The 14,563-nt window shown below is 38.1% G+C and overlaps 1 protein-coding gene across 1 annotated transcript in view; it reads right to left on the bottom strand.

Moving 5' to 3' along the window:
- Positions 1–14,563, bottom strand: part of ENPP1 (ectonucleotide pyrophosphatase/phosphodiesterase 1) — a 70,137-nt gene that overhangs the window by 25,268 nt on the left and 30,306 nt on the right. The window contains exons 2-9 of the mRNA XM_045805543.2: positions 11,333–11,405; positions 9,722–9,838; positions 8,806–8,931; positions 7,745–7,805; positions 5,229–5,326; positions 3,353–3,432; positions 1,934–2,053; positions 761–870 (exon numbers count right to left, since the gene is read on the bottom strand). Coding sequence (XP_045661499.1) covers positions 761–870; positions 1,934–2,053; positions 3,353–3,432; positions 5,229–5,326; positions 7,745–7,805; positions 8,806–8,931; positions 9,722–9,838; positions 11,333–11,405 — 785 coding nt within the window. The remainder of the gene's footprint in view (positions 1–760; positions 871–1,933; positions 2,054–3,352; positions 3,433–5,228; positions 5,327–7,744; positions 7,806–8,805; positions 8,932–9,721; positions 9,839–11,332; positions 11,406–14,563) is intronic.

Raw genomic sequence — 14,563 nt, 5'->3', positions numbered from 1 at the left:
TTTTAAATTTGTTTTCCCAATAAAGAAACAAAGGTTAAGCTTTACACATATGAAAGCTGTCACTGGGTTTAAAAATTTGCTTCTTGGGGTGCCTGGGTGGCACAGTCTGTTAAGCGTATGACTCTTGATTTCTGCTCAGGTCGTGACCTCAGGGTCATGAGATCGAGCCCCGCGTCAGGCTCCCCACTCAGTGAGGAGTCTGCTTGAGATTCTCTCTCACTCTCTCCCTCTGCCCCTCCCCCCCGCTCTCGCACATTCTCTCTCTCTCTCTCAAATAAACAAATAAGTATTTAAAATAATAAATAAATAAAAATAAAAATTTGCTTCTTATACCTACTTGAGGATATTATTCCTGCACTGGAGAACAGCAATTGCTACCAGGTGAATAACCCATGTGTCAATAGATTCTAGAAGGGCACCTTATGGAGAGCTCACTAGTTCGAGACTCAAAAGTTGGAGTCAGTCACCACAACTTCATTTCTTATTCCTGCCCAAGGAGCTGAATGCAAACTCCAACATGATACCAGCACTTTCCAAAAAAACCTCTAGAAAAAACTTTGTCTAGTTTTACTGTCCATCCATCTATTCAAAACCCATTTACCCTCCATCTAAAAGGTAGCTGAGACAGAGCCCTTATGCTGACCATTCTCATTTTTCAGCCAACACTTCACAGAAACGCTGGAATTCAGGACTGGATAAAAAGGAGAAGCTGAGATTTAAAACAAATAAGCTGTTCTGAAAAAAATGCACCTATACATACCCATTATATATTTTATAGATGTCTGGGAAAATTCCATTAATTTCCACATCTGATCCTGGCCAAAAAAATGTGCCACTTTTCAGGCCTTGATATTTAGCAGTGTGCCAAATCTGAGCAAGAGAATGAAGGCAAGTCAGAAGCTTACACAACCGTGCATTTGTTAGAAAAGTATGTGTTCATGTGACATCAGTGCATTCCTCTCAACGGCTACAATATTTTTGAAGTTAAGGAGCTTCAGGAGTGAGACTATAAAATAATCACTTAATAGGACTCTGAACAGCAGCAAAATGAAATGAAATAGAGATTAAATTAACCTAAAAAATATAGACACCGTCATTTGGAAACCTATGCAACTTTCAGAGCCCTAGCCTTACTTAATGGTCTCCCCCTGCAAGAAGAAAATATTCCCAAATATACATGTGTTTAATTTGTTGACATTTTTGTTATGTAACTAACACTTATTAAGGACTTACTGCCAATTACAATTCTAAACAGTATCCCCATAAGCATCCCAAATATTAATTTGGTTAATCCTCACAATAACCCCCTGAGGTCGTTAATGGCATCATCTACAGTATAAATATGAGAAAACTGAGCCACAGAAAGAATAATCTGCCAAAAGTCACATAGTTTTAAATATCAGCACTAAAATTTGAATTTATACCCTGTAAATTAAACACCATGATCTTTTTCCTTCTAAGAGGAATATCGAGACTATCCAAAAAGACCCCACAGAATTTTTGTAGCCATTTTTTAAAAATACAAAGAACACATCTAAACCATGGCCAGAAAGAATCTTCTAAATTAGCATATACAAATGAAGTCAAAGTCCACCTCCTTCAGAAACAATTAGTTTTGTGTGGATCAAAATATGGCCCCCAGACTACTGCTAGAAACTACCAGTACAGGAAGGTACAATCAAGCAGGAGAGAGAAGAAAAATGGTCCGAATTTCCCCACCCCAGCTATGAGATAAACTATTCTCATTACACAACGATACAAGCTGTGTTTGGGATTATCAGCATTCATGACCATCTATAAAAGGATGGCCACGGACACGATCAATGATGTAGGTTTAAAAGCTCCAGGGAATCTGTTATTTTACTCTGATTGAAATAGAGGAGAATAATTTTAAAAAACTATTTTAGTAGCTAAAACAAACAAAACGACTCACTGGTTCTCCTTTGTACCACTCAGGATTAAATTTCTCCTTACTTCTAAGTGCGAAGAAAGCGTTCATTTTGGGATCATATATTTTATTGTCAATTATGCCATGGGATTCTGGATAAAGTCCCTAAAAAATATAAAAGCAGGTTTTATGCAAGTTGTGAGTTTTTTAACGTTAAATAAAGTCAAAGAACAAAATCATCGAGGAGAAAGAGGTGACTGAAGCTACAGGAAACTTAACATGGTTTAAGGAAAGAACAAAACAATGGGACTATCAAAACACAACCTACCACTAAAGATTTCATATAGTGTTTGTGTTTTACATTATGCAGCAGGAGAAAATAAGTTAGGAATGGTATGGATGAGGGCATATTTAAATAGGCAGCCTCCCCAATTTTTTTTTTAAAGATTTTATTTTTATGTATTTATTTATTTGAGAGAGAGTGCAAGCGAGGGGAGGAGCAGAGGAAGAGGGACAGGCAGACTCCAGGCTGAGCACAGAGTCTGACACGGGCCGGATCTCACAACCCTGAGATCATGACCTGAGCCGAAATCAACCAACTAAGCCACCCAAGCGCCCCTACAGCCTCTCCAGTTTTTAAAAAAGTGTTCTGTGCTCCTTCTGCATTGCTGAGTAGGCATCTCTGTAGGACAGACTTTGTTTTAGTTGAGTCTGAGCACAGCTTGTAGTAACACAGGCTAAAGAATTAATTTTCTGGCTTCAACCCTAATACCTAATGAATTTGACTTTTTTTCTGGATTCCAATTAAACTGGGAAACTTTAAAACAAAAACAGGGCTCTAATCTTATCTACAGTCAGGCAAAATGGATTGCTTAAACTCTTGCATCAAGATGACTGGAAGGATCAGTTAAGAACCCTTGGGGCGCCTGGGTGGCACAGCGGTTAAGCGTCTGCCTTCAGCTCAGGGCGTGATCCCGGCGTTCTGGGATCGAGCCCCACATCAGGCTCCTCCGCTATGAGCCTGCTTCTTCCTCTCCCACTCCCCCTGCTTGTGTTCCCTCTCTCGCTGGCTGTCTCTGTCAAATAAATAAATAAAATCTTTAAAAAAAAAAAAAAAAGAACCCATGAGCGTGGGACAAATTTGTACAAATACAGCAAGCTACAAAACTATAAGAAATAAGACACAAACACTGGAGAATCTTAAAACTGAAAGGAAACCAAGAAATAATTTTTTGAGTCTTTAGTCACCTCTTTTCAAGATGGAAAAATTGAGAACAGAAGGTAAAGTGACCTTCCCCAAACTGCAGTTAATTAGTGGCTGAGCAAAGACTAGGTTTCCTTGCTTAACTACATACTGGAAAAGAAGTTCTTCTTTTCTGATCTGATGCCTAATTATTCACTCAAAAAATGTAACATTTACATCTCACTTCTGTGAACATATAAAAGTCGAAACTTGGAGCTTACAGTGACAATGCTGTAGTGATTGGGAAAAGTTTTTGTTGGATATACTGGTTTCATGTTTTTGGTATATGTTCCACAGTTTTCTACAAGCGAAAAAAAATTAAAGATTGTTATTAAATGCAACTGACAATCTGTTTACTTTATCTAGCTTTGCTACCAAATAAGTCTAAATAGTATTAGAAAATTAACCCAGGAGGGATTTATAACCCTATAAAAATTTAGAGTTAATTATAAAGCAACATTGTAGATTCAAATTCAATGTTGAGTTAATTTTTCTCAGAAAAATATTAAACAAAATAATTAAGCCAATGAAAGAATTATCCCATACTTACATTAAGTACCAGATGGACCACTTGTAATAATGAAGCCTACTAGATCTTTGTTTGATCCTACTTAGTGGTCACATACCTAAGTAACGAGAGGTAGTTAAAAAAAAAACCAAAGTGCATTGGTAGCAAAATCTGCAAAATTAAAACAAGGGTGAAGCAGTAGCTGGGGGGACAGTGTCCCAGTGTGAAAATCCAGAACCAGCTAACTCTGGACAAACTCAATACGGCTCTAAAGACAAAAGGAATCTTCTGGCTTCATGCCATAGAAAGCACAGAAGTCAGACTGTTCTGGATTTAGCCTGGGTGTCATGCTCCTTTTCTCCTGCCTCTACTGCTGAGAAAAAAAACCCAAAAACACGTAGACTAATGATTCTGGCATTTCAGTGCATCATTGTTGAAAACGTTCCTCAGACTGGCATGCGTCTATCTATCTCAGTGTCTTCCAAACAGTGCAGAATTACAGAGTATGTCCCCCAGTATCCAAAGCTGGGGCTTAGGCTAATTGTGTACTGATTTCTTTTAAACTTCACATATAGTCCCCCCGACTCCTTAATTCTGAACTCAGGATGCCATGTTTGGTGCCATGGAAACAAACTTTCCTCCTAATGGTCACAAAGGACCAGATTCAAGCTTCAAAGCCCATGGGCCTGATAAGAACAGAGCTTTCCTTGACCATGCCTGCTTTTTGCTAAACAATTTTTTTTCATGTCAATGATTATTTATAAAAACTATTTTCTTCTAGGTAAAAATTAAAAACAGAAATTTCAAAAAGTTTTCCCAAAATTATTTTGGTTTGTCATAAAAGAAGTAAAATAAATGCACACATGTATTTACTGAGAGTGATTTTAATGTTTAATCTCATATACTCAAGTCTAGTAAATAATATTTTAGAATTCCAGAACACTAAAATCATTGTATTAACATCTATTTCAGCCTTAAATTACACTGTAACTACGTAACTACTGATCACTGATAATGAGCCAAGTTCTACAATTTTTATACCATATACATATTTTTTCCCTTCCCAGTAACAATGACGATACAAGTGATACCCATATAATGGGGGGTTAATGTGCTTTACAACTTGAGCATTAATAGTAAGACCAGTCTACTATTGCATCAATAACTTCTAGAATAATCATTCAATTAAGGCCTTGTATGAGGCAAAGAAATTGGAAGGATGTTACATGATACTGGCAAATATTCAATGTCTACACTACTAGAATCATACCAGAAATACCTTCAGTTTCGAAAATTCTCTTTTAAGATGTAATAATTATTAATGATTTTTCCACAAAAGGAATCCAAAATTCTGAGGAAAAAAATTTAAACTGTATTATCTTAGAAGTATTTAAAAGGCAGCTTCAAAATAATTACAATAATTACAATACAAAACAATTACAATAATTACATGATCAGGTTGAACTACTTCACAGCAGAGATATGTGGTAAAACACAGTCTGCCAGTATTTTTCCAAAAAAACCTGCCTCTCTAGTCTATCTCACTAAAACGGTGACACTCCCAGACAGCGAACGCTGAAGTTACTCACTTAGTTTGCTAATAACAGGAAGAAGGCCACCCCAGGTGTGTAAATATTCTGCCCTGAAGCCATCCAAGGAAAATAAGAGGGTAGGAGGTGTTTCAAACCTGGATAATGAAAAAGAAAAGAAAAAAAAAAACAATGTTTAAAAAAGCAGAAGGAAGACACACATCCAATGAAGGTTCTTCTCCTTCCTTGGCACAGGTCTCATGAAGATTTCTCGCTGAGGTTGGTACGTAAACTAAAGTAAACTAACGAGCTCAGCGAGCATCCTTATAAAGGAGACTTTACACGGATATCCATGTACATGCTTTTACATTTCATTACATATACATATGATATATACATTTATCATCAAGTACTATTTCTCCAGCACTCATGCCATTTTGAGCCACTGTATGGAGAATATCATTCATGGTCCCTGCTATTCCAAAAGCTGGACCAAATGCTACTAATACATAATAATATTTTCCCAATTTGCAGAAGAATAATTGTTCATAAATAGCATTTTCTAAATTATGTTTTTGTTTCCATTAAGTTTTTTCCTGAACAACCACTTTCTGATATTGTCTCTATATGAATCGACTAGATGGTACTTCACATCGCATAAATTGTATATAAAATTCAGTTTTTAAGTTTACTACATTTGGAAGATATTACTATTTAGTAGAGAAGTTTGAGATGTATTCACTGCTTTTAAATAAATAAACAACAAAGAAACGATCCAAAGCTAGGAATGAACAAGGAGGGCACACGTGCGCGTACACACACACACACACACACACACACACACACACACACACAAGGTGTGTGGTGTGGAAACCCAAAGAAGGAGGCAAAAAACACGTACAATGATGTGCTCAGTCAAAGAGAATAACTATGTGCAACTGTTATATGGCCAAACCAGAAGAGGCATGGTTCAGAAATTCTGAACTTCTAATGTACCTGGTGGATGATAGGAGAGTTGTACATCACAGGATAACTGTAAAAAAAAACTTTCCACTTAAAGTTTACTCAGTAATTTAAAATTTGAGAGCAAATGCTTAACTTTGCCTTACTTTTTTCAATTCTACCTCCTCCTCAGCTTACTCTCACACACAAACACAAAAGGAAAAAGAAAAATTGGTATGTGTTTTCCACTAACTAGTGTTTGCACCATAGCTCAGTTAGAAGATTCCAGAATCAGGTGCATAGGGTCTCAACAGTCCATAAATGTATATAATTATTTGTATTCACTCAACATAAAACATAAACAGTTTATTGTGCCACCAGGGAAATATACTGATATAACTTCCGGTATAATAACGTATGTTCTAAATTATGATCTCATTTTAAAGAAAGGAATAGTTACATTTCCACTAAAAGGATCAATATTACAACTGAAAAATAATGACCAATATGTAGAAAGAAAAGAAAGATTCAAAATGCACTAAATCTGGGGTGCCTGGGTGGCACAGCGGTTAAGCGTCTGCCTTCGGCTCAGGGCGTGATCCCGGTGTTATGGGATCGAGCCCCACATCAGGGTCTTCTGCTATGAGCCTGCTTCTTCCTCTCCCACTCCCCCTGCTTGTGTTCCCTCTCTCGCTGGCTGTCTCTATCTCTGTCAAATAAATAAATAAAATCTTTAAAAAAAAAAAAAACAAAATTCACTAAATCTAAATTTTCCAATATACCTTGGATTTAAAGGACAGCTCAAGGTACAGGAGAGGTCTCCCTTTGAAAAAAGTATCTTCTATTGTAATTTTTTGGTTTGGGTTTAGTTTTTGCTGCTGCTACTACTGTTGTTTAAAACAAAAAAGTACTCTCTCATGCAAAAGAAAAAAAATACACATCCTATAAAGCAAAAATAAATTCTATACACAAACGAAATAAGCTAACGTACAGCTTTAGAATTCTTAATAGTTTGGGGAAAAAATCATGACTGTAAAAGGTAAAAATGTATTTCTGCAGATGAATAATTCCAATTATACAAGGTAGTAGATCTCAAGTGGAGCAAAGATAAATCTAGCTAACATCTTCATAACATTTCCTCCCTTTGAATTACACACTAATTTCTTGATGGCCTACTATACATAAGGTGCTGTGATAAATACTTCAAGGACAAAAAGAACCATATGAATTATAAAAATTACGCAACACTCTCTCACAGATACATTGCTTATCCCCCAAATTTGTAAGTGAATCAAAATAACAAAAAGTAAGAAAGCTGTAAAGGAATTTGCTGCAGATTTAACTCTCAAAGCTACAAATCAAAGTAAAAGGCCTTCCTTCCTAAGGAGAAAGACAAAAGATTTCCACCCACCGCTCACGAACACTAAAGACTAAATAGTCATGACCTCTCTTTTTTCCGTTAGCTTCCAGAGTGGGAGTCCTTCCATAATCAACTCTACATCACCAGCACCCAACACAAGGCCTGGCTAGAAATACTATTTAATGAAACAATGATTATTATTTTTATCTTTTCAATTTAGAATGAGAAAAAAAATAGTACCTTAGAAAAATAGTATTTCAGAATATCATCTTACCCTGCTGGACACTGTGGCTCATTAATGCTCTCACATGTTTCTTCTACCCAACTTTTCTCTCCTAAAATATTTTCAAGAAATAAAACAAGTTGCACACACTGAACCGTAACGATAATTGTGATGCTGTGAGACATATTAAGACAAATTCCAAAAACAAAATGTTAATAGACATATAGATAATATGGGGCATGATTCTAGGGAAATATAACAAAAACAAAGTTATTCTGTTTCAAAATCAGAGTTAGTTGACACCAGGAAGAAAAAATATATAGTTGTAGGACTAAACCATATTACTGTATTTGTGAGAACTTGAAGGCATCCTTGTTAATATTTTCAGCCAAAATTTACAAGCCTCATTTATCCACCTGACAATATCTTCTAGTACTAAATCCTTGATACCATAGTTCCTCTCATATCAATTTCAAAGAACCCTTGGACAAGACATCACAATCGCATCAGTTTACATAATACCCTATAACCATGCACAGTAATTTCACACCTATTCTTTCAACCTGTGGCAGACATTGTCCCCACTCACTACGAGGGCACCTGGGACATAGAAGTCAGCCAGGACTGCAAAAGTCATCTTTCCACAAGGCAGCATTCAATAGAAGCTAATGGACCCCTGGGTGGCTAGTCAGTTAATTGTCTGCTTCTCCTCTCCTCCCCGCTTGTGCTTTCTCTCGTATTTCTGTCAATCTCTCCCAAGTAAATAAATAAAATCTTTAAAAATAAATGAAGAAATATGTAGCTAATGTCCAAATAACATGAAGAAGGGGTGGAAGCGGGACAGGGAGTAACTATAGATGGAACAAGATTTGCTGAGCATAGATAATAGTAATTCTTCAACTGACGGATGGATATAAGATTCACTGCATACTTTCTTTATGCATGTTTGCATTTTTCTTTAATAAAATGTTTTTAAAATATTTTTTTCAGCCAACATAGTTGGTCCATAAATAGGACTCCTAATGTAAAAAATAACACCCCTGCAAAAGCCCACGGCCACCTAGGGGGATGGCAGGCTGCTGTGGAACCAGATGGGCAGGTGGAGAGCTGACCTCGGCACACGGCGCCGTAGTTGACACAGCAGTCGCCCTTGTCCCTGCAGTCATCTGAACAGGAGCAAAGGCTTCGGGACAACCTTTTCTCACCACACCTGAATTTGCTGCAAGTCCATATACGTTCTAGAAACAAACAACAAAATACATGTTATGGTCCAAATTCAACACATCTGACGTGGACGCAGATGTGCTCTCTTCTGGAGAGACACAATGAACTCTTTCATGGAATCGGCCACCACAGTGGTTGACCTGAACTAACAGAAAACAGGCAAGCAATAATTGTTATTCTGTCGCTTAGAAAACCCCAGAATTTCATGATTTTAAAACATGGACAAACATTATAATCATACAATTCATAGACAGACTTTTCTTGGTTTTTTCCCACCAGCCATTTTCAGGGTTCTCAAAATTTAATGTGAATCTGGCTTATTCTCATTTAAATATTAAATATCCATGTCGTATGTAGAGAAATCCAACTCAAACAGAGAAAATTTACATATTCTGATGGTTTTATTTTGAAGTAAGTAAACATCTAAGTACACGTGAAACTAATGTAACATTTTGTGTCAACTCCATCCTTCAATAAAAAGAAGTGGGTGTCTAAGAACTCTTGTTTTAATGAGCCCATGCTGAAAATATTCATATATTTCAAGCAGGCTTTTTGAAGTTAGTTTAAGTGCAAATTAGATTATATTGGCTTTCAGCATACATAAGAAACAGGCATGGTTTGCCTAGCCATAAAGTGCTGAACAAAGGCAAAACAGATGACATTTTTCTCTAAGGAAATACAAAGGCCAAATTTTTAAAAATCTCAAATGAGCTAGATAAATCACAACCTAAAAGATGCAGAACTTGTCTCTGATCTTTTACTAATGCCCATGGCCCCATTTGTTCCCTGCATATTTTTATTTACCTGGTTCTATACATGTCTCCTGGTAATCCAGACAGCAGTTTCCAAGGTCAACGCAAGCAACATCACAGCGGCAGTTGCCAAACGTTCTCTCAAAACACCGACCTTTGCAACTTTTAACTGAAAACAGTGAATAATGAGTTAGAGCTTTCGGATCACAGAAGCACAAAGCAAAATCAACTAATATACCTAAGATAGATTCAAATCCTACCTTAGAAGACACGGATGGGGTAATAAAGGTACCCAACAATCTTTTCACAAATACACGTAGAAAGTGGCACAAATAGAAGGCATGGAGTTTTGATTTTTATCTCTTACCATAGAGAAGCAGAACTTTTAAAATTCATGACAAACCCGACTGGGGCTGATAAGACTTAAATCCTTATGACCCACTAAAGAAAAGTCAGAAGAAGGGACTTGTGCGGAACGTTTTATGCTCTGAAAAAGTTGGCTTCAACAGCCAGAAAGTTCTCTAAAATTTCGAAATGTGAGATAAGGTTTTAAAAGTGATTATCTGAATATTTCAGAGAAAAAGAAAGAAAGCCTGACTTACCTCACCCCCAGTCTTGGTGTATAAAAGAAGTAATGTCCGTGCACGAACATTCTGTAGGAGTACCCCTCCCCCCATCACCTAAAATACCCATTTCGCGTTCAGGTCCAGCCTGGTGCCTGAACTCCCCAGTCAAGGTGTGATTTCCTTTTTTTAAACTTTTGTAAGACCTTGTCTTTCCCTCTGTCACGTCCTTCCATCTGAACTAGAGTATTTCATTAATATCCAGTCTCACACTAGACTACCAGTTTCTTAAGGATAAAACCACACGTGGATTTTACCCAGCATACTGCGTCCGGGCGCCCCGCAAGATGCTGGGCTATAGCTGGTACTAGCAAGTGTTTGTTAAATGGATACACGGTGGATATGGAAGGAAGACTTTTTATTAAACACAATAATTTTATGTGGTAGCTGTTTACTAGATACCTGGCAAAAGCTAGGTTTTCACGAGATTACTAAAAAAAATCAGGACGGAGAGAAAAAAAAATCCACTTATAAAATAATGCAAATCCAACAGAGAAAAGGAATAATCCTAGCTCCTGACCACCAAGGCCCGCAATTTTAAAAGCCAAGGGCATGTGACAGTAAGTTTCTGGTTGCCCAGAGATGCTAACTGGTTACCTAGTAACCCCTCCAGGGCTGCTTCAGCAACTAACTCCCTGGGAAAAAAGTGTCCTAGGAGTCCCTGGAGAAAGTCAGGGAGAGGTCTCCAGGGGCCCAGCACTAGAGTCTTTGGGCCATGTTTGCTTGTTTGTTTCACTGTTCTTATTTTTTTTGTTGTTTTGGGGGTTTTCTCTTTGTTTGGTTGATTTTTTTGGTCCTAGCCCCTTTTTGTTGTTTTAGGAACAAGTTTTGCAAATAAATAAAATACTATATGGCTCATACAATAAAAGAACTTCAGGAAGGCTCAAACCAGCATCAGATCTGCAGTAACTACTGAGTACCCACAGATGAGGACATAACGCTTTTCTCAATCACATTCTGAAGAAGTCTAAATAGCAACACACACACACACACACACACACACACACACGTGTGTGCACATGCATTACTGTAGTAATTACCTTCTTTGGCACAGCTTGGTTTCAACCCAAATATACAACCAAGGATTGTTGTTAACACACAGACTGACAATACCTGTGGGGAGAAAAAAGAAAATTACACAGCTTCAAACCCTTTTATTTTGTCAAACGTTTCTAAAGTTCGTGGTGCTGCTCTGTTTCCTGATACGGGTGCAGGTCCCATGGATGTGTGTGCTTTGTGAAAATGCAAACTGCACAACTATGCTTCGCGCATTTTTCTGTACGTATGTTATATTTCGAGAAAAAGTTTACTTAAGTGTTAGCAAACGAATCTGTGCCATCGAAGATTAATGTTTCCAGAAATTTCCCAGTTAATGCAAATGAATCCAGTCAGAGAAGTTTGAAATAATGAAGGGAAGGAGAGAGGAAAACAATCTAGTTAGAGATTCAATTTCTTATTTGTTAATCCATAAAAGGCACCATGAGACTATTAGATGCCTCTTTTACACAGTTTAACTACACAAACCTCAACAATAACCTCACATGCCCCATGCCCCACGGCAGCTTGCAGGAACAGGCGCTAGACAGGACTGGGCAACTGCCCTGCGCGCCCAAACGGTAACACAAACTGGTTGTGTGACTTGGGTGAGATCACTAAGATGTTCTAGACATCAGATCACTCCCTACACAATGAAAGGGCTGGACTACATGGATTGCTAAAAATCTTTCCAGCTCTAACATTTTGCCACTTCCTCGTTCACCACTCTTGTGGCCTTTGACATTTTAAAGTAAGTAGATACACCAGACAGAATTTTTACTTGAGAATTAGGGGGGAAAAAAGGAGCAAAAAACAAAAAAATTCCAGAGAACACCCCTCAGTATTTTTAGTGGCATGGAGTTTCCTGGACAGCTCTCTGGAATCTCACTTTGCGGGAAAATCCAACAAACTATGCATTCAGTACCAGCTATGTGTGAAGACTGTTATGCACAGGAAAGAATAAGAGATGCCCGGAGAGCTTCTATTTGTGTGGGAAAAGGTAAATATAACAGCATAAATGGCTCATATTTGGCAGGTTTTAGGAGGCCGTTCCAGTTCCATAGTTGTTTAAAGAAGGAGAAAGGTTGCAGTCGTCAGAGAGGAGATCAGAGAAGGCTCCATGGAGAAAGGCTTTGGGCGGGGCTTTGAAAGGGGGAGCTGACAATATGATCTGATAGACAGATGATATAATAGAGCACACTTCTAGAAGGCAGGCCAGCATAAGGACAGGTCTAAAGGAAGAAATACAAGGCAGCAAATGAACAACGAGCTGCTTACTTTGACTAGAGCAAAGAATATGCAAAGGGGAATGGATGTAGGTTGGACAGGTGGGCTGGTGTTTCCCAAAAGCCAAGCTAGAGAGATAATAGAGACAAGAGGAATGGGTGAATGGGTAGATGGTGGGTGCAGGCTTTCATGACCTCACTCTCTCAAATGAGACATATCAAGTCTTGACCATACATGTCAATCACCAGGGTTAGGGACTGGATACTCAATAATAAAACAGACATGACCTTTTTCCTCGAGGTGCCTAATATCAAGTGACTGCCAAGAACTGAAGAGAAAGGAAATGGTTAAATAAAGAGAATCAGCAGGTCTAACTTATTTCAGAAGAAAATGAGGGTAAAGGAAGGGGGAGCAAGAATATAGCGCGTCTCCAACACAACAGGGTCTAGGTGAAGCCTTTTTCTTCGGAAATCAAAAACCTAAGTGTATGTATGTCCACTGAAATAGGGAGTGGTCAGAGGAAGAGCTTGAACTAACAGTAAACAATGGCCAACAGAACAAGGTACCAGCAGAGAGCACAAATGGATTCCCCTAAACCTTTGATGGTGGTGTAAGCTGACACAAAACATATGAAAGGTAATTTTTAAGTCCCTATCAAAAACACTAAAAACTCTTACTATCAAATAAACATATAGGGAAATCAAAGAATCGTAAAACTCATCTGTATTTCATATACTATAATTTAAAACACAGGGAATTAAAGTTTTCATTGTAATAAACTTATCAAAAATGGTTTGAACAACAACAAAAAAAGAATGGTTTGAACAGTGTTTTATCTTCTTCTCATCACATAGCTTACAATACAGAGTGAACATCTTTTCCATGCCTTGGCAAACAGCCACGTTCCTTTCCAAGCTTAGATCAGTTTTCCATGTTTTAACCTTTGCACATTTAATACGTGCAGTATTTCCATGAGTTTCTTTAATATGAATTCTTATCCTCGCGTCCCTTCCCCTGGGACATCCTCATCCTTCCCATCACAACCACGTTCCTCACGATGTCCATAAACTCACCTCTGGCTGCACGGCTAGAGTCTGCTGAACAGAGGCAACGTTAACATTCCCACGGTTGGCTTTTTCTTCCATAACCCCATTTACATGTGAACTGAATTTCACTTCTGGCATTATCACTTTTCTCTCCTTTACTGAATTTTCATCTTTCTCAGCCAGTTCTTTCAATGATCCATTTGTAGAAAATAGCATGTACATTTATCACCGGCAGACAAAGAAGCAACACAACTACTTTCTCTGCTGTCTGTGAACTGATCGACAGATGCATAGTAACCAATCACTGACAGACTTTAGAAGAAGCCAGGTTGGTCACTGGCCACCATATGCATCTGTTATTTACACAGTGATTGGTGGACTGAAAAAAGCTAGCAGCAAAGGCTGTACTCTATGCAACTCCTCACAGTAATTAAATCTTGGTAACTGAAACTTGAACCATGTTGTTGGAGGCCTGGTGTTATTTAATGAAACTGGTAACTGAGATTGAGCACGCCACAGAGTCATGCAAAACTAGGGCCACCTGTACTCTCACATGTGGGCAAAAGAGTCGTCCAAGGCTGCTTATTTCAAAACTGTTTGTCTTCACAACAAACAAACACACACACACATAAACAAAAACCAAGAAACAAGTTCATTTTAAGAAACTGGCTTAAAAAGACAGTTTACTCTATACAATCTCAGGAGGTTAGCCTCAAAGATGGCACGTCAGAAGAAGGCTGAGAGGAAGACAGAAAAGCACAACAAAACTGAGATACAGCCAGAGGAAGCTGGAAGCAGCTGATGACAGACACCCTCAATCTCCTTGGGCAAGTAAGAATATCTCCTGGGAGTCAAGAAATCTAGCCGGGGCTCTGTAATGAGGGGGCACAGGACATCCCAAGGGAAGAATGGCTGCAAATCCATGGTAACAAAGGAGAACGAATCAACAAGAGAAGGGTGAAA

Source organism: Ursus americanus, chromosome 11, assembly GCF_024610735.1.
Source record: "Ursus americanus isolate L20-20 chromosome 11, mUrsAme1.1.p, whole genome shotgun sequence".
NCBI lineage: Eukaryota > Metazoa > Chordata > Mammalia > Carnivora > Ursidae > Ursus > Ursus americanus.
The sequence above is the reverse complement of the archived record's forward strand: the minus strand, read 5'-3'. Positions and strand labels throughout refer to the sequence as shown.